This window comes from Phaethon lepturus, unplaced genomic scaffold, assembly GCF_000687285.1.
Source record: "Phaethon lepturus isolate BGI_N335 unplaced genomic scaffold, ASM68728v1 scaffold1774, whole genome shotgun sequence".
In the NCBI taxonomy this organism is placed as follows: domain Eukaryota; kingdom Metazoa; phylum Chordata; class Aves; order Phaethontiformes; family Phaethontidae; genus Phaethon; species Phaethon lepturus.
The window spans coordinates 13,753-38,941 of NW_010536759.1; the positions used below are offsets into that span (position 1 = coordinate 13,753).

At 39.2% G+C, this 25,189-nt stretch overlaps 1 protein-coding gene across 1 annotated transcript; it reads left to right on the top strand.

Annotated features, from left to right (window-relative positions):
• Positions 1–229: 229 nt before the first annotated feature.
• Positions 230–23,647, top strand: LOC104620125 (sex comb on midleg-like protein 2; the record flags this gene model as incomplete). The annotated part of the gene is made up of 5 exons (XM_010286253.1): positions 230–338; positions 12,589–12,659; positions 17,619–17,853; positions 21,951–22,039; positions 23,404–23,647. Coding segments are annotated over exons 1-5 (661 nt in total), but the record flags the coding sequence as incomplete, so codon positions are not given.
• Positions 23,648–25,189: the final 1,542 nt, after the last annotated feature.

Genomic DNA, 25,189 nt, shown 5'->3' on the forward strand with positions numbered 1-25,189 from the left:
TGAACTGTCTGAAACAATGAAATAAAAGTTTGGGTTCTGTACCCTTGCTGCTTCGACATATCTGTTGTTTACGTGCTGTTCTTCTACACATAGTTTTTTAGACGTTTGCAACTTAAAACCAGCAAGATAATTATACACTAATACACCAAAAAAATCCTCCTTTCCAAAAAAAGAAAACCCAAACCCCAACAACAGCCTCCCCCCTAACTTGTTGTATTACCACTCCACAGGAAACTGTTGTGCTGAAAGGAAGAATTAACTGGTCTTTCAACTTCAGCCTTTTTATTGTGAGAGGGGAGATCACAGAAGTGTTACCATGGGGAGAACAGCTGCTAAAGGTAAGGCCTGGTAGCTTTTATCCAAGAGGAAAGAAAATAAGGAACATACTAAATTCTGGTTTTGAAGGTGGTGGGATATTACTTGACAATTACTATATTGTTAGATTAAAGAAGACAGTTTATGATATGTACTGAATACAGGTAAGTTCATTAAGTTCACACATTGTTTTAGAGCAAATATGCTAAATTTGGCTTATCCTGGAGTTCTGCATGTTCAGCCAAAGCAATTTTGTCCTGTGACAGCCTTGAAGCCATTATACTACTCTTAAAATTGGAGAATGTGTCTAGGTGTGATATTAAATAAAACGTAGTGCTTTATTCCATACCTGCATATAATTTAGCAGGACGATAACTCAGTAGTACAAGGAATCAAATTTTATCACAACGCATGGCATTAGCAGCTGTCTCTTGAAGATAGAATGAACATTTTTGAAGAAATTAATCCACGAATGTGCAGTGTACTACGAAGGTGTGATTTCTGCTGTGTCGTGTCTGCGGAAGTTAATTCTGAGTTAAGTGCTAAAATAAAGAGTGAGACTTCAGAAGAAACAAGGGTGTTTGGGTTGGTGAAACAAAGAGAATGTGAAGAAAGACCCACTGTCTGAAACCAGGTTGCTGCTCTTTTCAGAGCTTTCAGATGGGTAGTCCTCCCCCATAAAAGGCTGCTAACACTTTTGTACTTTTCTTGAGCCACCTTCAGCCCAAGCTGCTTTATGTGCTTGTGCGCTCCCCTGGTAAATAATTGTCTTTCGCTATAATAGATTTTCTGTAATGGTGGGAGTAATCCATTTAAGTGTTGCACCGAATTTATGGAGGAGGGCTACCCCATTCTCTTCTAGTTTTTTTTTTTTTTTGCATGGTTGTTGTCTAAATATACTAAAAGAGACACCCTGTTCTGGGCAGATAAGGTAAGAATTGCACTAGGGAAGCACGAAAAGAAGGGAAAGGAGATGTTTCATATTCACTCTGTCTTGATATCCTCAGCTGTGTGCACTGAGGCTTGGAGAAGGGTAGCAAAAAGGTGCTCACGGCCCTGTGTGGTAGGGAGTGAAGGCGGCCCCTTTCTGAGCAATGGTAAGTCTTGGGCTTGTCTTAGTAAACTTCATCTGAGGCAAGTAACTGTGTGGCGTTGGAAGAGCAAATGTTTCTGTCACCCAAAGGTATTTCAGGTCCGTCAGAAAGAGACAAGGGGTTTCTTTGAGAAGAGCAGTCTCCTGACATGTTTTGAACATCCGTCAGAGTTGAAGACTTTAAGGTGGCTAAGAAATAACTGCAGAAATCTCGAAAGCATAACTATGAACTGCTTTTTTCCCCACGTTGGACAGCAAGTAAATAGCAAATCTTCAAAGATAACACATATATGCCTCCTCATGTAGCACACCATTCTGTGGTAAAAACTAATACTGTCAAAAGACATGATGCTTGCCAGCATGCAGACAAAGTGATCATCTTGCTTGTTGGAAGCTTAACTCTTCCCAGAAAGAAGTGTGAATTTTTAAAGCATCTTGGACAAGACGCTGGAGTTCAACATGGGAGTTTATAAGAGGAACTATACATTGGTCACCAGGATTGACTTTACAAGACCTTACATTCTAAAGGTGCCTTTTCTCATTGTTCTTTTTTTGTTTGTTTTGGCATTCACAAGTCAGTCAAGATAGCGTTGTCTTTTTTTCTTCCTTGTCTTTTAATTTTTTGCATGATACATGTGGTTGCGCTTCCTTGTCTTCTGTTGAGTAATCTTATCAGCAGAAGAATTCTGTGGTTACAGATAGGGTGGGAGTAATGTAAACACACAGAGTTTTGAATTGGTAAGTAGAAAGCGCTGTTAAATAATCTTACTCTAATCTTGTTTTTTATCTACAGCTTTAGTTTATGAAGTGCATTGTAGAAAAACAGTTAGCTGGTGAACAACAGAATATGCTGCTTTTGTTATTTTAGTATATGCTGTATTCTAATCTTGCTACCTAGAAGAAAACAATCTTTCATGGGGTTTTGAAAATAAGTATTTAGCCTGTATGTATCGTAGGCTAAGTATATATGTATTTACATAGTGTATATATCCACTATATACTTACATGTATTACTATATTTTTAAAGCTTTGAAAATGGTATCCCATTCTTTGTTGTTTTTCTTTTAAAGTGAACTGAGTAGCATGTGATTAAATCCACAGTAGCAGCATTTCATTTTCGTTTGTGTTTTGACAAAATGTTCTAAAATGTACTGTGTTTTACATTGTAAAGTAGACTGAAACTTGTCTCTTTAAAAATGGACTTTATAAATAGAGGAAGATAGATAATGAATTAAACTGACATATTTTTTTGTCACAGTGAGCTTCAAGACTCTAGAACTAGTAAGTCTCTTATGTCTCTAATATATGAATAAAGTTCCCATTTTCAAGTCCACTTTTCAGGTTTTGAGGATTTAGCCATTGAAAATGGCTAGGTGAAGGAGATGAAAAGTAAATACTCTGCACTTGCAGAACTGTTTCCCTCTTTCATAACCTCATTTTTGAGGTTTGACCTCAAAGTTTGACCATGCTGAGGGTTGTATGCTGAGGGATTCGTTTTCCTCAGCCCAGTGATTTGATATAATAGTCTTCCATGTAGTAATTTTGTTTTCAGTGATCGTTTTGAAAATAAATTTACTAGAACTTAGGATATCAAAATTTCAAGTGTAAATTGGCATGCATTTAAAAAACAAAGAGGAGGAAAAAAGATTGTCTTTCCTATTTATAAAATTGGATTTTAATAAAATCTCATTTTTTAATATTGTTTTTGAAAATAAACCATACATTCTTAGCCACCTTAACTACTGACTTCGGAAGCGGCATACCAGACCAAGGCATCATAGCAACTGTGAAGTATAGATTGGGGGAAAGTTTTCTGAGGTGGTGGTAGATACAGGGTATCTCATGTGAAAACAGGTTAGTAATTCTTGCTGCTAGTAGCTTTTCATCTGCGTAGACAAAATGCTCCAGCTTTGTAACTGTCTTCCCAACGTTGATGTTTGGAATGCAAAAAACCAAGGGGAGCCTTTGAAAACAATCTTGGTTTTATTCAGACTTACTTTTGGATGCTTCTGCATGTGCTGGGTGAGTTTTACTTGAGCATTTTAAAGAGTAAATTTCTGTCCATCGAAAACAAGTGTTAGTGGTGGTGCTTTGGGGTTATTATGAATGAAGATGCCTCTACCTCAAATGAATAGATGTTTAAACTGCTATTGATGAATCCCATTTCTTCTCATTAATGTTATCATCTCATCTTGTTCTCATAGTTTTCTAATGGCTGATGATAAGAAAAATGTCTTGCTGAGAGTGTTCCATTTCAGCGTTCATATCTGCTGTGATATTTGTGTGATAGGCACTAAATCTAACTGGTACAGGAAATAAATAATCAGGTGGTGGTTGTCAGTGAGAACTCATCTGGTGTCCAGGCTGCGGTTTTTCACATTCTTTCACCTGTTCTTGATGTCTCTCATCATGAAAGGCTGTCATCTTGTTTGAAATCGGGCACTGTTGGATAGATACTGTTTCGTGACTCTGTCCTTTCAAGCTTTGGGTGTTCACAGGAAGCAGTTATTAGTTCTATTCTTCAGTAAGTCTTTTATGTGGGACTCCGTTGGATTTCCTCTTTGGAAATAAGCATATTGGGAAGTTATCTATTCTGTAAGCTGTCAGCCTGATATCTGCGACAGTCTCATGACTGTTTTTGGGAAAGTCTGACTAACAGCTTCTAGAACATGGCAAAAGGCTCTGCTGGTAATTGCCACCACCCAGTAGAAAACTATCTGGATTCGGTTCAATCCCAAAGAGTCTAGATGGAATATATTTTGATCTGTAGGAGGGAGAAGGTGAATGTTATCCTTGTGTCTTGTCATTGTTACTGGACTAGTTTTACTGCTGTCCCTTCTCAGGTTCCCACTGGTAGCTGTTGTCAGGACGTAGGTTGTCTACTTGTGTGGGTTAAAGACCTACTGCTGAGCAAGTAGTGGGGTTAGAGCTCTGTGGGCACCATTCAGAAGCATTTCAGCAGGTCTTTCTGAAGTTGACCTCCATAAGGAATTTTCTTTGGGAACCTGTCAAGTGCTTTCAGTGATGTAAGCAACCTTTTTCCAAAAGAGTGTGTAAGTCAAGAAAGAAGACTAAGTGAAGGAGTAAATACAGCATTTTCTTTCCTTTTCAGAGGATCTTTGGTATTCCCTATATCTGCTTAGGGGAAACAGGTGATACTTTTGCAGCATATTTTGAGCAGGTATGTAGCTGTAGGAGCACCACATCCAGATCCAGGATTTTTGGTTTGATGACAGAAGATTGTATGATTCAGCTCTTGCTGTAGGTGGCAATTCCTCAGTAAATAATGAAAGAAGTGGGGCAGAAATTATGAACATCAGTACTCTTCAAGAAAACACTGACTTACAGAAAACATAGAAGAGAAATGCTATCAAGACTTAATCTTTGCTGCAGAACAACTTGTATCTCAAGTGTTTCTGATCACCAAATGCCTCTTATTCAAGGTTAGGAGTGTTTTTATTTCAAATGCAAGCCAGTCAATAGCTGAAGACTTAAGTGCAAGCGGATACAGTAATCAGCTAATAATACAATGTTTTGGTACAAGTGAACCATCCCTTCACCTGTTCAGGCTAATGAGGATGGCCAAAAGCATAAGTTGAGGCACCTTCCTGGAGGAGTGGCCCCATTCCAGGTGCTGAGGTATCTGCAAACCAAGAGTTATTCAGCCATACAGAGCTTGCTAACCTTTTTAAATCTGAAAATGTACTTGCATTTCATTTGCCAGTGTCATATTTGAATTGTGTTTGAATTTCAGTCCAGTAGTGTCAAAAGCAAGTCACCAAACCAACGTATTTTAAAGACTAAAAGGAACAGGTGGAACTGGCTTCCTCTGTCTTCTCCATTCTAGCCTCCCAGTCCCCCTCTCTGTGTGTGTCATGCACTGAAATCTGGCAAAAATGAAACATGACAGACCCCTTTATGTGTGTGGAGATGAATGGTAGAGAAGGTAGATTCTTCTGAATCTTTTTTTAATTGAAATGTGCACTGAGATAGCCACTTGCATTTGAGTATTCAAGAATTTAAATAGAGAATAGAATCTTTAACTCAGAAATATGCTTTTAGGGTGGTTTTTTTTTTTTCTTGTTTCTCAGTTCGTAGCAGTCTAGACAAGATTTAAAAAGATAACTGGTGATCTTGTGGATCTCAAACTGCACATAGGTTGAGTAAAGTTGTTAAAAATTAGGGCAGAGTTGCTCTTCGTGGAGCTAATACTACATTTTCTGCAACTAGATTTATTCCGATAATGTAATATAAAGTAGTCAAAAGCTCTGCTTTTTCATGCTGTACTTCTAAATATATTTTGAAAGAAAAATAGTGCAGTGATTTAAATTTATAGTATAAATACCTTTTTGATTATGCACTGAATGAATAAAAGAAAGTCAATCTCTGGAACAAGACATTCTGTATTGTTTGAAAGCGTTCTGTGTTATGCTGGACATCATTATGATGTGAATATTACATTTATTATGTAATGGAATCTTGTCTTTTAGATTCAAAGAATATTAAAAAAGAGAAAGATGGAAAGAATCAGCAGGCAAACAACCCGTCTTTAAAAAGTGGTAGGTATTTCAGCTGTCAGGTTATTAGTTAAGGTATCCTAAAAGAAAAAGTGTTTGGATTGTACTATCCCCTGAGGCTTTTTTTGCAATCTCTTTGGCTATTGCTGGTGGGTAGTTAAAAACATGCCATTGCTTTTGTGTCACTGTGTTGGGAAACTATGTTTTGGTATAGAAAATGATGGTTGAAACTGCTTGACTTGAGCATGATAGTTTCACTAGGTAAGACAAGTACTCTTTGTATATATAATCAAAGACACTATGTAAACATTAATTTTATTTTTTGATCACTTACTGATTTGTCTGTTCTTCTCATCATGTATTTCCCAGTTTCATCCCTTTTCTGCCCCAGTTATTGTGTCTCTTTCTTTAATGTGTTTACTGGTGCTAAAGAAAGGCCTTTCAGTTTAATAGCCTGAGTTTTTAGTATTGCTAACGAGATTAAATTGCCTGGGATTCTAATTTTATTTTATACTTAACCTGTTTTCAAATAATTTTTCTGTTTACAATGAACTGAGGTTCTACAGTTCTACACACTTGCCAGAAATGATCCAGCTTGATATTGAACCTCTAGTCTCTAGTAGACAGCCTCTACTGTCCTCAACAGGTGCTGTAGGGCAGCATATACATGGGTTTGCTGGCAATTTAGCCTTTCAGAGGTGCAGTGAGAGGGCAGCAGCATCCTTATATATGCTTTGTACATTCATATTGGTTGCTTGAATTTCAGGCGGTAAGAAATGTCATGAGTACTGCTGACTAAAGTAGAAAATCTCTTCAGGAGTCTTTCATTAATTCTTGACAAAATATCACTGGGTTATTTAAACTCTCACTCTGCTTACGTTTCCATGCCCTCTGACTCCTAATAGATGACTTGGTTCAGAGCTTTTCTTGAGTACCAGTGGAGGAGTTCCTTAAAAGTAGTGTAGTCACTAGGCGAACATGCTGAGGTACTGACACAGTAGCTGGGTAGTTGAGGTGATGGCTTTGCATACAAGATATGATACCCTGTTACCACCAGCTATAGTACAGCTTTCTGCTGTTATATTTGCCAGCCGTAATTCTTCCATTTCTTGGGATCCTAGTAGTCATCTTTGTTATTCTTCCCTGTTACTTTGAGACAGGAAAGGAAGTGTATTTGTGTCTTGTTTCCCTCTTCTGCAGTGTAAGAGGAGCCCCAGTCAAACTGGACTCAGATAGCACGTCTGTGTTTTAAAATAATGTTGTCTGACATGACAGACGGAGCCCAATAAGACACCCCCAACCAGCAAAGTGCTTCTCATATGTGGATAAGATAATCATATTTCATGAGTCACAGGAAAATGTCCCCACCTCCTTATGCAGTAGAGAGCAAGGTGTTGACAAAGCGGTGTGGAAAAGCAGGCAAGCTTTATTCTGTCATCTATGTTCTTCCACTCGGGACTACACAGTTAATCTAGTGTCTGAGCACTGAATCTATTCACGAAAGCTGGACTGAGCTCTGTCAAACACCTAGAGAGGAGCACTTTGCTCAAGATCATGCAAGATCTCTGGTTTTCTATAGATGAGATGATAATTTTTGTCTTGTGTTATTGCTTGTTGGTAGCAAGGAAGAAGAAGGACCTTCTTGGTGCCAGATGAAGAAAGATGCCTTAAAATGCTTTGGGCTACTATTCAGGAAACCTCCAGAGTTTTCAGGGGCATGAGTGATAGGAAATCTTGAAGAGGAGGGGAGGTGTAAAAGTGTGAGAAGAACAGATGAAAAAATAGACTGATGTAGGTAGGGAAAGACAGGAGGAAGGGAAACATTCTCATTGAATGATCACAACATACGTAAGGAGGTACAAGGTATAAAGCAGGGTATGAAATACCTTACACTTAAACTACTATGTTTGCAAGAATATGTAAACCAAAATTGAAAAGAAACCTCTTTTTTGACAGAGAGGTGGTGGGGTGAAGACTAGAAAAGATACCTCTGTGTCAAAAGTCTCAGATGCATGCCAAGGGAACCTAGGGATGAGAAGATAAGACACGAGGTGCTCCGTCTGCTTAAACAGTGTTTAGACTATGTGATACTGTATTAAACTAGCCTGAATAAACCAGAACATTAAACTCTACCTGTATAAAAGTGACACTTAAATCATAGTTTTAATCAGCAATTTGAATTTTGTAAAATAAACTAACCTGAAGCATTATGTACAGTAGGAGAAGACAGGGAGCACTTCAACAAACTGGGCATTCACATATTCATGGGAGCGGATGGGATACCTCCAAGACTGCTGAGGTAGTTGACTGATGTCACTGTGAGGCTTCTCTCTCATTTTGGAGTGGTCACAGTGATTGGGGAAGTGTCATGATGACTGAGAAAGGGCAAACGGTATGCCCAGTGTCAAGAAGGACAAGAAGGGAGCACCTGGTGAATTACAGGCTGGCCTGCCTGACCTCAGTCTTCAGGAAGACTATGGAGAAAATCCTCCTGAAAACCATTTCCAAGCAAATAAAGGACAAAGGTGAGGTTAGGAGCAGCTCAGATGGATTTCCCAAGTGTGAACTGTGCGTAACTGATCGCCTTTTGTGGTAGGTGATTCTGTAAACAAGGGGAGAGCAGTGGACGTTGTTTGTCTTGACTTCAGGGGGGTTTTCGGTACAGTTTCTGTAGTGTCCTCTCAGCCAACTAGTGAGACGTGGTTTGGATAGGTGGATGGAAAATTGACTGGACTGCCAGACACACAGGTTTTTGATCAGCAGTACGAAGTCCACCTGGCAGCTGGTAGCTAGTTGCATTTCTCAGAGGTCAATACTAGGGCCAATGCTATTTTATGCCTTACTGACAGACGGGGACGGTTGGACAGAACACGCTGTCAGCTGGTTTGTGGGCAACATCTAACTGGGAGGAGTAGCCGGTAGGCTAGAAGGCAGGGCTACTCTTCAGCTGGACCTCTCCGTGCTAGAGAAAGGCTGACAGGAACCCAGTGAGATTCAAAGGCAAATGGAGAGCCCTGTGCCTGGGCGGGCGGGAAGCTGGCTGCCTGGAAAGCAGCTTTGCAGGAAAGGCCCCGGAGGTCTGGCAGGCAGCAAGCTGAGCGTGGGCCAGCAGTGTGCTCTTGTGGTGAAAGATGTCAACTGCACACCGAGACCTATCAGCAAAACTGCAGGCAGCAGGCCGAGAGAAGGGCTTTGCTTCTCTTTGGTATCTGTGAGACCGTATCTGAAGTACTGTGTTCAGTTTTGAACTCCCCAGTACAAGGAAGATGCTGCCATACTGGAGCAAGCCGGCTGGCAGTCCACCAAGAAAAAAAAAAAAAAGGAACTAGAATGCAAGATGTAAGCGGAAAAACTGGTACTGAAACCAGAAAAATGGTTTCCTCAGCCAAAAGAAGAGAAAGTTTATGGGAGATTGCTGTCTTCAGTTACCTGACAGGCAGCTGGAGAGGAGACAGAGCCAGGCTCCTCTTGGAGGCGCAGCGGAAGGACGAGAAGCAACAAATGCTGTCTGGAGCATGAGAAATTCCTGCTTGATGGAAGGAAAAAAAATCTTCATGTTGAGGGTGATGGAACCCTGGAGGAGCAGGAGGCTGAACTAGAGACCTCCTTGGGGTCCCTTTTAGCTTGAGTTACTTTGTGATTGTCAGATTTGACAGGAAGTGATACGGTATTGATATAGCATTGGAGAGAACATCAAGGGTCATTGACCCCTGGTCGTTGCCAGTAATGCAAGCAACTATGGCATAAACTTATTTCCTCCATTTTTAAATTAGTCAGGCTGTGTGTTTATGCTGATTGTCTTGGATCACTGTTTTAGAGATTCACTCCTGTGTTGCTTACAAACTGTTTAATTTTTTTACACAAGGTCCTAGTTACCTTCTGGTGTTGGTTGGGTTTTTGTGTGGGTCCCCCCCACCTTGTTTCCAGCATATGCTGGTTTGTTCTTCAGGGTAAAAATTCCTGTCTCTCTCTCTCCTTTCTCTCGCAAAGTTTTCACTTTGCTGGTGGGTTGATAAGTTCTGCTTGTTGCATAATGGGTTTTTCTTAAGATGTTTAATTCAGCCTGCAGGTTTGAGTGGGAAGAGAAATTCAGGTTTAAATCATTTAGTGTGAGCTAATTTTCTTAAGGATTTCTACTTCTAAGAAGTTGCATGTTTTCAGGGGCTTTAGAATTAGAAATACATATAAATCAGCTGCTGCTTTACCTATGCACACTGAGAATACAGAGAAGCTTTTAGTGTTGAGATTTTTTCCATGTGATTATCTTCCTAGACACACATCTTACATGTTGCAAACATATGTTCTTCTCCTATTTCTATGACTACAGTAATTAAATGATAATTAGCACCATCTCTGAGAGCTTGACTTTAATTTAATACAGTGTATCTTCTTTAGTGGAGAGGTTCTAATTTAAACTTCAGGTCATTTCTGCTTGATGAAAAAGGTTTTGATAGCCAGGATTTAAAGCAAAGATCCAGGCAAAGTTGTTTTCCTCTTGGCTTTATCTGCAGCTGGCTGCTTGTGTTATCATATGTGTCTTTCTAGTAAATGTTCCCTGGAAAAAAAATTGTTTGTTTCCCTCTGTACTTTTCGGGTCATCCCACTGAATTTAGTGTCCTGTTGTAACAATTGAGATTATTTGGGAAATGCTGGTATATGGAGATAGCTGCGCTTTTTTTTTTTTTTTTTTGAGGAGGTGAACGCTGGTTTCTCCTTTGAAAAGTGCTGTCTCTGAAGTATCTACATTTATATAGTCCTTAACACAGTAAGGCTCTGATTCATGATTACAGCTTTTACATCATGTTAGATCTGAGATAGCTGGGGTGTAGCTAACACTTTCTTTTTGCTAGGTTTAATTTTATTGAATCAGGTTCTTTAAAATTTACTAAGGTAAACTCTGATTAAAACCATGGTTTTTTTTAATCAGAAGTCAACCTGAAGTGGCAACTTTATTATTAGACTCAAAGAAGAATTATTATCAGATGAAACTTTGTTAGCAGTTCCATCGTATTTAATTTTGCAGCCTCCTTGGCCTGTCAATGGAAAGAGCAACGGATATGGAGGCTACTTTCTGGAGAAAGCTCTGAAAAGCTATTTCCTGAGCATGCTTTCCTGAAATATAAATATCTAACATACATTCAAGTTAATGTACCCTGCCTTTTGTGAGTAATACACATTGATGTAACTGCATAAATGTGTGAATAAAATTTTCATTCCAAAGTAGGCAGACTTCCAAGATGTCGTATGGAAACGTCTTTCTTACCAGCTTACATACAGTCCAGACCACCAAATTAATAGCTCCTGGGTTTTTACTGACTTGATACATAGCTGACAACCGCATGCCGTCTGCAGAGCTGAGGACAAATCACTCATAGTCTTTTGAGTCTGTTATGCCAAAAAATGAGGATCTCAGCACTCCAGGGTTACAGTCGATTACAAGCCGCTGCTTGAGGCACTATATATTTGCAACTAAATGCTGTGCTGATGCAGGCAGACTCTGGGTTTGAGCCACTATGCATCCTTCAGAGAAGCTCTGTGTGTGTGTGTGCTGGAGAATGCTGCCATTTTCTGATTGTTTCTTTGCTTCTCCTCTCTTCTGAAAATTGCAGAGGTGTGTTTAACTGTGCTCAGTGGCATTTTTGGAAGGATTACTGCTAAACCCGTTCCGGTGTCTCCATCATCACCAAGGATTTTGCCATAGGCCATGTGGAGTGGCCGTTGCTGAGCCACTGGATGGCATCACTGCATCCTTTTGGTTTTCATGGGTGTCGTACTCTTCAGGAACATCAGAAAGGTGCCAGCTGCCCAAACAAGAAAAACAAGCAAAAGAAATCATTTAAATAATATAGGGACAAAAACATTAGCTGTGCCATTGTAATTTTTCTCTTGCACTTTATATTAATTTGAGTAATGCTTGCTTATATCTTTGATATTAGTCCTTCATACTGTTCCATTCATGCAGAAGTGATAACACTGGTTAAATCAGATGCAGAATACACTCACCCATGCACAATAAACAATGCCAGTGTTAACACTGGAAAAAATTCCATGATTCTGTTGCTGAACACTGCCTTAATATTTACGCTACAAAGAGAAACCTTTATCAGACTTCAGCTGAAAAGAGACAAAGATGCAGTTGGAAGGCTGTGCTAATCAATCCTTTTGCTTTCTAGTGGACTGGGGATAGCATTCTCAACATACGTTTCAACAGAACCTATATGTTTGTGTTTTTCAACTTGTATCATCTCAGTATTCCTGTGAGGTTATCGTATCAGTCCTGCTGTTAGGGGAACTAAGAAACAGAAAGGCTAACGTGATTTGTAGTAGGATGCTAGGGAGGTCCTTATGCAGAGTATTGAAATCTAGATATCCTGACTTGTATCTTTGTATGTGGCCCACAAACAAAAAGAAAAAGAATTTGGGGAAGTTTTATCTTGCCCATTGTGTAGTCGCCCCTATGAATTAATGGTGCTCTTAAAGCTACTTCAAAGGCTGTATGTTTTTCAAAGTGGAGTTTCCATTTGAGAGTAATCTTGTTCTTGGGGAAAAAAAAATTATTCTACAAGATAGTTGTTTTTTTCTGTCCCTTTCTTTCCCCATCCCCCTTTTAATTTAAGTTCCCTTTTAAAACTGTATGGTCTTTTTTTATCTTATGTCTTCCAGAACAGTTTAATTGGGATGATTATCTGAAAGAGACTGAATCAGTAGCTGCCCCTCTACATTGTTTCAGACAGGTATGCCAGATACTATTTTGCAAGTGTGTATGTGTATGTATATATGTTACAGGATGATCCTAGGGCAACTTTTATGTTTAGACTGCTTGCAAACTTCCAATTTTACTTCTTTTGCTCTCTAGTTATCAGTAGCTTACAGTTTTGGCCAATGCTGGCTACTGAACTTTTTCATTCTTTGTTTCTGCCTGAAGTCAAACTTTGAGGTTTTCATTAAAATTGTAGCTTTGGACTCTATTTTCCTTTTAAAAAGACTAGTTAATGAAAACAGATAGTCTTATCAGAGTTCAAAAATATTTTCTACTTTTCTCAGTAATCTTAGAGGCACCATGGTTTTAGTGAGAATTAAAATTTGGCTGACTGTCAGAGGAGCTTTTCGCTTGCCCCATTTCTGAAAGAGTCCTTTCAATTCTGGCTAGCTACAAGATGTATATGTGTATGTGTAGTAGAGTTCATTCACCACTTCTTTTCTGGATCTCTCAAATATGTTGAATTTTGTGTCTTTCTGAGCAGGGTGATTTTTACTAAGCAGTAACAGATATTGAAGTTAAAAAAAAAAAATCAAGAGGAATACAAAGGAAATACTGGATTTATAATGAAGGGTGTTTAATGTACTATTTCATATTTTACATTGTGCACTACAAGTTTGATTCCCCGCTACCTGATGCTTTCATATGTATTTGCAGATGCAGTTTAAAACTATCATCTTGTGTGAGCTAATGACCTCCAGTTATTCAGCTCTCTGGAGACTGAGTCAACCTCTGCAGGCATCTTTCTTTCTGTAAAGGGAGCTGGGGGCTGGTATTTTCCCAAGTTGAGGAGTACCTTAGCTGCCTAAAGTTAAATAGGATGAGTTTTGGTCTGTATGCCTTCACTGTGTTAGCAAGATAGGTGCTGAAGGAATTGGGTAGTTCAGGTTGATAGAACTGTAATAGGTGTGACAAATAGTGCATGTCTAGTTTAGTGGATTGGGCATGTTCAAAAGTGTATCTTCTGGATTTGTTGGTAGTCTGATGGTACTGTAAATGACACTGGCCTCCAGTGGGGACCAAACAAAAAGCAGTATGAACGGAATAGTCTGATGAGGAGAGGAACCTTTACTCAGTGAATCTGAAGTAGTTGCAGGAATGGAGAATACGGAGAGAGAAATACAGGTGGTAGCATTTCCTTGTACGAGATCTTGAGTATCAGTGCTTTGCTCGTCAGAGATGAGGATAAAGAACAAAGAGCTCCTCACATGCTCCTTTCAATAAGAGAGGGCTAAGAATAGCAGTGACCATACTGTTGTTTGGGTAGAGCTTCAGGAATGAATTCTACCGTATGTGTCTTTCATAGTGGGTACCAGCTCAAGGCAGAAACCCCAATTCTGCTTGGGTAGAGGCAGAGGGCAGTAGCATATCCCTTGGTCACACTGAGATTAACGCCATACTCACAAGCCATAGACCACCATGACCAGAGTGCATGCTCCTGAGAGATGTAGCTACTGCAAGCTGCTCAGAAGCCCTTCCTCGTGCCTTTCTTGCATCTTCCTCTTCCCTGCTAATGCTCAAGAGCTCCAAACTAAACAGCTGAGTAGCACCTTAAATAAAGGCGCTTAAGTGACACGCGTTGACTGAGGTAGATAAATACAAGTGACCTAGATTGCTTAAGAAGAATGTGGGTTGGAAAGACGAGCTTTAATTCCTGTGTACAGCAAATTTCAAAACAATTTGCATATATAGACTTTCAGTTTTTCTAAGCATTGACCTTTAAGTAGAAAGTGATATGCAATGTTAATTAGTGCAGAGCTAGCTCCTTTCACTACATAATGTTTGCGGATTTTGGAAACTAAAGTGCTTGAGCTTTGTGTAGGACTAATTTGACTTTTATTGGGTTACATATACAAATTGTACATGTCATTATCACTCTGTGTAATGCAAAGAAATACACAGATGTGACCAGCCAGAAAACAAAATAGCAGAGAAGCTTAATTTGACAATTATATCCAGAATTTGTGACTTGTGGGAATTCTACAAAGTTTAAATTTTGTAGTAATTAAAAATTACCTGGGGAACAATAAATTAGAGCCTCTACCATAAATTAAGGTACAGGCACAGACAGCTAATGGAAATTGATTGAAATATTTGTCTTAATTTAGGAGATATTTTATCTGTTGCTCTAAGTTGTTTTTAATTACTACTTAGCGTTTTGATGCATTCCATATCCCTTTCTCTCACCCTGAAACCTTTTTTCAAGCAGCTGAAAATTTTCAATTAAGAAAAACGTCAACCTCTTGTGGTTTGAACAGAGCTTAAAACAAGACTGTTACTGACTGGCATGGAGGAGTTACTTTTTTAGTAGAATGCCTTGAGTTGTCAGTAGTTAAACAAGCTCACCTTTTCTACAACGAAAAAAACAAACAAATTCCTCAACTTCTCAGTTTCAGTTGCCTTTCATGGTTGTAGAAAATAACAGCTTGCCAAGCACTATCCTGAAATTGAATTGCCCTTTAAATTTAATATGCTCAGGCACCCCTTTCAGACAGCCTGCTGTCTAAATGCACCATTGGCAGATGCCACGCTCAGCGTTCACTGAATATTGCTCGCCTCTTTGTTTTTTGGGCTTGGCCTCCTCCGGCGCTCCTGCTCTTGATCGAGGGTGTGTTGCAAACAGGGCACCTGCACACCATAGTAAGTAGAGCAGGATGTATTTTAAAAAATTACATGTGGTGGAGACAAAATATCACTAGCACTTGTTGCAGTAGCGGATTTCTTCAGCCTTTTCCTCTGTACTGAGACAGATGAGTGCACCCTTACCTGGTTACTAAGGGATCTCCCCCTGACCTGGTTAGGCAGGCAGGCAGAAGGGACATACAAATCTTGTGAGCGTGAATGCCCATGGTTTTGGTTTTTCTAACCTGCCTCCCATGTTAGGATTCAGATTATGTTAGTCTGTCTGGGAGAGCTACTGAGTTTAAATATCATGGGGAGAGCTGCCTACAGTTCTCAGCATCTGTGTTCAAGAGCAGCTTTGTACTGGAAGAGTTGTAGAAAAGGGCTTCCAGGGTGATAGGAGAACCATAGAACAGTTTGGGTTGGAAGGGGCCTTTAAAGGCCCTCTAGTCCAACCACCCTGCAGGGAGCAGGGACATCTTCTACTCGATCAGGTTGCTCAGAATCAACTGCCTGGAACGTTGCCAGGGATGGGGCATCTACCACGTCTCTGGGCAACCTGTGCTAGGGTTTCACCATGTTCATGGTGAAAAAATTCTTCTATCTAGTCTGAATGTACCTTTTTTTAGTTTAAAACCATTACCCCTTGTCTTATTGCAACAGGCCCCGCTAAAAAGTCTGTCCCCATGTTTCTTATAAGCCCCCTTTAAGTACTGGAAGGCTGCAAGAAGGTCTCCCCAGAGCCTTCTCTTCTCCAGGCTGAACAAGCCCAACTCTCTCAGCCTGTCTTCATAGGAGAGGCTCATCATCATTCCAGTCCTCTCATGATTTTTGTGGCCCTCCTCTGGACCTTTTCCAACAGGTCCATGTCTTTCCTGGGTTGAGTGCTCCAGAGCTGGATGCAGGACTCCAGGTGGAGTCTCACCAGAGCAGAGTAGAGGGTCAGAATCACCTCCTTTGCCTTGCTGGCCACGCTGCTTTGGATGCAGCCGAGGATATGGTTAGCCTTCTGGGCTGCGAGCGCACATTGCTGGCTCCTGTCCATAGTCATTATCTCCTAAGAGAAACTTCAGTGCTTGGCTTATTTAAGTTGTTGAAAGAGCACTGAGAAAGGGTTGGGTTGCCCTCTGTAAATACGCTGTAGATTTTGTTATTTGTAGAGGTGCAAAAAGAATTTAAGTTAAATGATAGTGTTGGCAAAAATTTCCATGAACAACTTCAGGCTGGACATGAGGAGACATTTAAAGAAAATAGTGAGATTCTGGAATAATCTTTCTACACAACTGAGCCAATTCAATCCCAGTTAGTGTTAATACAAAATTCTGAATGTCATTAGATGATGTTATTGCCTGCAATACTACAGTAGGCAAGTAATCAGACTGCAATCCAGCTGATCTCTGCCACTAGTGTGTTGATACATGAGTGAAAAACATTCTTCTCTCTTCTTCATCTTCAGCTTGTGACAAAAGGTTCTGCTCAAAGGCCCAAGTTGCATTCGTCATGTTTCTTTTTTACTGTGCCAGTCTTGCTCAAAAAATCTAAATTGGCTTTTCATTTTATGTGTGTGAATGCATTCAGTTATCTATGAATAAGCACAAGCTTCAATTTTTGTTTTAGCACAGTTGTTTTTTTAATGTGACTTTAGGACTGTCTGTTTTCTTTCTGTAAAATGCATTTAATGCTAACTCCTTTTTCTGTCGTCTTTCTTTGTATTGTAAGTTTTCTCGTGATGCAGAAACTCTTCCTTGCTTTGAGCATTTGTAGTGTCTAGTACAGTAGGGTCCAAATTTTGTTTGAATTTCCAAGATATTACTATAATGAGAATAACGGATTCTTTTGAATTGAAAGCTACTAAATCTTGTGGTCTGTTTGGTTTTGGTTTTGTGGGTTGGTTTGGTTTTTATTGGCTTTTGTTTGTTTTGTTTTGTTTTTTTTTTTTTTTTTTTTTTTGAGTTGAACATCATTCCTGATGTTCTTAATTTCCCTTCACTTCAAGTATTAATCACTGCTCCCCCATCGTTATGTTCATATCTTCATCAGGATTCCCTTGTTACCCTTCTTAACAGTGCTTATCTTTTTAGAAATCAGTCAGTCATGTTTATGCAGTAGGAACATCAAGTATCTGAAGTGGTAGCTGTTGGTAGGTTATCCAGCTGCCTTTTCTGACTTGCTGCTAAACACTCAAAGATCAAAGGCTTCTTTGTATTTACCATTTATATGATGAGTTTGGATGAACGAAAGCTGTGTATTGAACCATCTGGTATAGCAATACTAACAACAATAAGAAAAAGTCTTTTACCTTTTATTGTAGTCTAGAATTCCACCTACGAACGATTTCAAAGTTGGTATGAAACTGGAAGCCCATGATCCTCGCAATGTTACCTCGATTTGTATAGCTACAGTAATTGGAATCACTGGTGCCAGGCTAAGGTTGCGGCTGGATGGAAGTGACAACAAAAATGATTTTTGGAGGCTTGTGGATTCCTCGGACATACAGCCCATCGGGACCTGCGAAAAGAAAGGGGGCATGCTCCAGCCTCCACTTGGTAAGAAACAAAGCTTCTGAACTAATGTGTATGGAGTGCTGCTTTCATGAAGTCCATTTTACCTTTTTGTCTTGGCAAATTCAGTGGTACTAGCGTTTCACCAAACCATTGCTTCATTGCAAAAGAGGTAAGCAAACTAATTTGGGCTAAGTGCATTGTGGCTTTTTCTTCTTTTGGATTCTTTTGACGTAGGAATGAGCAAAATCATTAGTCTGAGTTCTGCTATTTTTTTTTAATACTCCCTTAATGTTAAATGGGCATGTCTGACAGCTTTCTTCATGATGAGATGCACTGTCATGTGCCCATTCTATAAGTGTTCCCTCATACGCACCCTGTCTTATAGGTACGTATTGTCACAACGTTTTCTTGCTTGATGCTGCTCCTTGTAGTAGAACTTCTTACAAGCTGGGGGGGAAACCGGACTTCCCTTTTTCCTCCTCAGTAAATCAGAGCGGCCCACTAGAAGGCGCTCGCAGTTAACCGACCTGTGCAACGCTCTGCTGGGCTTCAGGAGGTGCATCAGTTGAGGATGGTCTGGGCGTTTTCTCGGGCACTGAGCAAATTGGTTGTGGTCTGGGAAAGGCAGCATAGGGTAGGCTAACGGTGGTGTTGCAGCAGTTTGCTCTGAGGTAGGAAAAATAACACTCCAGAGCTTCAGCAAACTGCGGGTTTATATCGCATGTGATTCTCATCTCCTCAAATGGGCACACACTGGAGGGATGTCTGACCAGTTTGTCCTGAGCACGATGAATGCTCGTGAGCAAGATGTAGCTTTCCTGTGCTTAGCAACAGTAGGCAGAATTTCTTTTGTCTTCCTTGAACAATATGGGTGACAACATTATGTGTCTCCCCAGCCTGAGAAATAGTGCTTGGGCTTAGTCTTATTGAGGAAGTTTATTAAACGGAGAACTGTACGAAGGAATTCCTTGCTATATGATGAACAGTCAGAGGTAACTTTGATTAACTGCTGGGGTAATGTAGGTGTTATATCACTTTTCTGTTCTGTGATTAATCTGTATATTTAAATCTTCATTCCTGTACCATATTTATTATAGCTTAAACTTCTACGTGTGGAAATATTTAAAGAAACACATTTTTCACATTGGTCTGAAAACCGATCTGCTTTTAAAAAGAAGGAAAAACAATGAATGACATTTATCTTAAACCTTCTCCCCCCTGCTCCCCCCCAAAAACCAACCCACAACAGCAACACCCTTTCCCCTGTGATCTTGTTATCTTCTGTAGTTTTTAGGAGATGCAAGCAATAATGTTCTTACATTAAGAAATTAACTGTAAGCAGATATTGGTTACTGCTTGTTTCCCGTCTTACAGTTACAAACCTACTTTTGGTTTGGTGTCATCAGCAGCATTTACAAATGAGAAGACAGAGGTGCAGTTAAGATAGGCATGATTTCTCTTAGTAGCCTCTCAAAAAACTTGTCAACCCAGCTTGTTAACAACTTTCAGATCTTCTGTTTGAAAGGTGAAGTGAAAAATATTTCACTACAGTATGAGATTTGATTTGCTTGTAGAGGGGCAAACAGATACAGCAGCAGTTGACATAACCATTAAGACACTTCACATAGATTATAAAGGTAGATTTCTGTGCTGTTGTGCTGCTTTAGAAACACAAGAAAAGCAATGCAACCAGAGTACCAGTCTGGAAGAATATTATTTGGGAGGGAGGGAGGGAGGGTTGGGTAGATAGATAGGTAGATAGATAGATGCAGTTTGAGCCTAGAAGAGCTTCTTTCTTTCCTGTGGATGTATAGAGGTTTTGAATGAAAGCACTGGAAATTCTTGACACCTAAGGGAAAAGTTACTCGGTTTAACCTCTCTGAAGTTCTTGGTATAATCTTGTAGAATTAATGCAGTGATATCAGTATGAAAGAGGATTGTAATAGAGAAGAGTATACCTATTCCTACACATATGTATAGTGTTAAATGCATGGCTTCTGTTCAGGAGCATAGTGCTTTTTTAAAACGTTTCTAAACCAGCCCGATGAAAACAACTCTGGTTATGTATAATGGGGGCAGTCAGTCCATTAAGAAGAAAAACTTTCCACAGTCATCAGTAGAAAGGTTGAAGTCTTCTCTTCGGATACTGTTTCTTACTTCTATTTGGTCGGGCTGCTTGTAGTGCAGCACCTAACAAGTAGCTGTTTCCCTGCACCCAGGCACGTAAGTTTACCTGCCCTCTGAACAGTTGCTGGTTATTCAGAAAAGAATGTGAGCACCATTATTTTCTCTCTCCTGCCCTAGATTTTTCTAGAGATAGGCTAAATTCCAGCAATCAAACATTCTGGCATACCTAGATAAATTTTTGAAAAAGCCTTTTTGGCAGTTTTACAGCATCCTGTTCCTGGGCAAAGCTGGGAGCTAATTGGGTGTATAATTACCTCCTGTTAGACATTTAAGCAACTGATTATTTTTTTTCCCGAGTAGTAGGGAACCTTCTGGATACTAATGTTATGCTTCTTTTATAACAACAAGCTAAAATAGTCCCTCCTACCTGATTTTTACATAGCTTTAATAGTGTATGTTACATCAGGGTTTTGAGAAAGTGATTAATGTAGCAAATGGTTCCTGTTCCAGCCTCTGTTTTTCATAGGTGAGCTTTTTTGTTGTTGAGAGCTTAGTGTTCCCAAAAAATTATGTTGAGGATAACATTTTCTCTGGTTTTACCAGGACAACTTAAAGGCCAAATGAAGTTAGTTGAAACTGTTGTTTAGTTGTTATTCCTCTGTCTTACGTATATGTCTTTTCTGGTCCAGCTGGTTAGGAATGTGGTGTTTCCGTAACCACATGTGTTTAGATTCTGTAAATACTCTGATATCAAACCAAGACTGATAATCAGTTCAGCAGTCCTCAGGTTATAACACCATTTCTCAGATGTGAGCTTTGTTTTCATTTCCTTTTGCATGGGTAGTTCCAACTTGAAAACTGTTTATTCAACTGAAGATAACTTAAAGCTACAAGTTAAAGAACTATTATGCTATATGATCCAATTTTAGATGACTTAATGATTTAACTGATCAAGTATTGCAAATATGTTCCACCTTTTTAGTTACTTTTTTTTTTTAAGAGAGTAGTCAAGACTTGGTTATGAGGGAACTCATCAGTTCCTGGCAGATTCTGGTACTATTTGCTTTGTGGGAAAATTTCCAATTTGCTCTATTATGTCTGTTTTTCTGTAGAACTGTGCCAGACATATAACTGCCAAAGATGCAGAAAAATGCCAAAGATGCAGAAAAAATGCCCACTATGTCTGTTATCTTACTCATTACTTTGAAACATCCATTTGGAAAACACAGAAAGCAAAAGGGATTTTTGTTTTGGTTTGTGTTTTTTTTAACTGGGAAGATTATCTGGAATGAGAATATTTTTCAGCCAAACTTATGTTCTGCTTGAATAAGGTAGTTCGTCTAAACAAAGTTGATTATTGTTTGTGCTTTTTATTCACTTGTTCATAAAAATTAAAATAGAAACATCTTCCAGTTTATGTTTTCCAATATGATACATGCATTTATCAAAAAAAAAAAAGTATTTTTGTTCTTCCCTGTTAAGTGCTGTTTGTTTATTAAGGCTATTTATTTATTAATTTTAATGGGGGAGGGAGTAGAAATTGATTGTTGTTTGGGGGTTTTTTTTAATTATTTTCGAGATGGTTGTACCTCAGTAAATGAAAGAAGCTGGAACAGAGGATGTTGTTTTAGAATGAGAGCAAAAAGCGCACCTGAAAAGTAAGCTAGGCACTTGTGCTGGGGAAATTCCACTGGGCCAGGGTCTCTGTGGGACAGCCTGATGATCTCCTGTACTGGAACTGGCATGTTGTTAAGTCCTAGATCTTTATCTGTAAAATCACAAAATGATGATGAGTCATTCTGCAGGCAAGTCACTCAGAATGGAGGATCATTGCACGTCGTTCAGCACTCACAGCAACCCTGTTTGTTCCTTCTTGGCTGCCTTTATTTTGGCCAAGTCCAAATAAAGGGGATCAGGCATTAGGAAGACAGACTGTAGATCCTTCTCCTCCTACTTTGTTTTACAGACTGAAAATAGGGCTATTAGATACAAATAATTTATTTGTTACTCAGGGTTCCAGATGAATGCATCTTCTTGGCCAATGTTTCTCTTAAGAACTCTCAATGGAGCTGAAATGGCACCTGCAGCATTCTTTAAGAAGGTAAGAAGAAAGGGACTGCTAATAAACAACTTTCTATCAATTGGTGCATGGTTACATTTTTTTAATGAGGATGCCAGGATACTACCCTGTTGTCTGCAGCACATGAAAGCAAGACTATTATTTAAAATGACTTTGAATTGGATTGGCAAGCTACAAAGCTAGACAGGAAGCGATCTGCTTCTACTCCATTGAGATGGGCATCTCTTTTCCCGACTTGAGACTTTGAAGTATGGCATATTATTTAGAAAAATTGTGTTAGTTCATTTTTTGTGTCTCATGGATTTAAGATAAAATGCGTATCACATTTCTTAACAGCACCATATTCATGTGATTGTGCACAGGAGTAAAAAAATTTTAATGGGCAATAAAAGCCATTGGAATACAGTAGTGCTTGGAAAGGTTTTGTTAAATGTTTTCATTGGGCACATACTCATCACTTAGAATAAAAAGCTGTTCATTTTTCTTAAACATGACTCTTGAGTAAGTTGCTGTGAAACATGAAAAATTGCATAAAAACAACAATAATATTGAAACGACTTGTTGGTTCAATTTTTTGTTGAGGTGGTAAAGCCTTGCTGTCACACTGTAAGTTCATTTTTGATACTGAGAGTGACATTGAAAAGTATGCCAGCATATGTGCTAACTTTATATAATTGCAGAAAATTTTTATGCAAAATTTTTCTGAGACATGATAAACCATGTTTCCCCATGCTCGCCTACCAGCACACGTGAGATGGCTTTTGGATAACGAGGATTCCTGAAACTGAGGTGGTAATTCAGGTTGCATTGGGTCACAACTCCTGTTGCAGGGGTGTGCTTATGCTGGTCACATTGACTTGATTTTTTGTTATTCTTTTGTCCACTTGGAACTCCTCTAAGGCCAACTGAGTTAAGAGGCCTATAAATAATGTCCAGTGCTAATGAATTTTTCATGGATTAATTGGGAGGTGAAGCTTTTACCAGACAGTTATCAGTCCCCAGAAATATCCATTCCCTGCAAACCTTCTTTTCTTTATTAACATGTAATAATTTCATTTTAGTGTCTTTGCTGTCCTGCTGCCCAGACATAATGTATTGGGTGCAACCTTCTGCTTATGTAAATACTTTTAACAGGGTCTTTGTCATGGGGAATTTTGCTAATTATCCCAGCTGTGTGTGTAGGAACAGAATTTAGATTTTTATAAGACAGAAGAGCAAAAGCAAATCTGAAATATGAGTGAGTTTCCTTGAACGTCGTCTATAAATTTCTGAGAGTACTGAGCATAAAAAGTAAGGATGTTCAAGAAAACTAGAGGTTTTTCTCTTTTCTAAATTTTTAAGAAGCCGTAGAAATACAAATATTTTTACCACTCTTACTTTTGTAGGAACCACCAAAACCTGTGCCAAACTGCTTTCAAGTTGGAATGAAGCTTGAAGCTATAGATAGAAAGAACCCATACTTGATTTGCCCGGCAACCATTGGAGATGTTAAAGGAGACGAAGTTTTTGTTACATTTGATGGCTGGAGAGGAGCATTTGACTATTGGTGCAGATGTGATTCTCGAGATATTTTCCCAGTTGGATGGTGTAGCTTGACAGGAGATGCATTACAACCACCAGGGAACAATGGTAAGATGACTAATAATATTGCTTAATTATTTTCCGCCTCAATTACAGCAGAATTTTAAAACCCAGCTGCCTGTATGCAGATAAGACTGAAGATTTGATTTGCGAGTAGCTGATGAGGATGAAATGTTGTTAAATTTTCTTTATGTAGTTTAAAGTGAATGGAATAGTTTCTGGGAAACAATTTTTGACTGTTCATAGTAACTCTGGGAACATGTTTTATTTAATAGTGTTAGGAGGGCTTTTGATAATCTTTAATTTTTGTGTGCTTATGAAGAATCTTGGACTTAAACTAGATTTGCTGTTTGTATTATAGTTAAATGCTCCTGTTTAATGATACTAATATATTTGCTGTAGCAGCACTTTATATTAAGCTAACTGCTAAGAAAATAAAGGAGTTTCTGCTTCTATGATTGAAGGTTTACACTACATATTTAGTGTTTCTTCCTTCATACTCACAAAGTTCTGTCTTGAAGCTGCCCATTCTGAATGCTTTATCATCCTCATACCTTTAAGGATGTTTGTACATAGGATTATAGAGTCCCTTTAACTAACAGCCACTGTGCTTTATAATGTACAGCTACCTACCTTAGAAAGAAGTGTAATGGAACAGAGGGATATCCCTGGATGTAATCCCTCTGCTACTCTGGGGACCTCTTTTTCTGCAGTGTAAGGCTTTTCCATCAAAAAGCTCTTCTAGCCTCACTCCCTTCAAATTTGACAGAAAGAGAGGTTTTTAAAGAGGGGAACTGTATTTTAAGTAATTACTTTAATGTTGTTGACTAGAATAACTTGTCCTCAAGCATTGAGCATTTTCATGGCTGGTGTTAGGTAAGGAACGAGTAGACTGGTATCACAGAACTCTCACTGGAAGTACCAAAGGAACAGAAGCAAGAAGGCAAGAAATCAGTCATGTTTCTTGCCCTCTCCATCCCCATTGCTTTTCCTCAATCTTTTGCCAGCAGGTCAAGAACCGTATGGAAGAATTACATGAAATTAGTTAGGGGTACCTCTGCATCGTTGCCCTCACCTACCTCTCTGTAGTTACTGTCTGCAGTGACTGCAGATGGTCATAGGAGCTGTAACCTAGTTCGTTTTGGTGGATTTCAGCAAGGGAACAATTATGTGTGTGGCTGTACTGGCAGATCATCCTGGATGTGCCAGTACAAATCTGCAGGGGAAAGTCAGGTGAGAACAATGTACATTTGACCAGAGGTCATCTAATAGGTTTCAAGCTGACTGCAGCCTTAATGCTTCTGTGTTCCCAATCTGTGAAGTGTCTTTCTCAGCTTCTTCAGAAGCTTGACCTTGACTTGAGAAATCATGAATGATATGTGGTGTTATGGTAAGTTAATTATGTTAATTGTGGTGAAATAAAATGGGTTTATACAAAAGGGGCTGTGTATATAAGTGGCATAATTGGCATAAAATTTTTAGAAGATATCATTGTGACAGTTTAGATTGCTGAGTCCAATTGCATCTTCTGGAAAGAAGTGTTACTAAATTGTTTAGTCTACTCCAGTTTCAGTCCTGGAAAATGCAGTG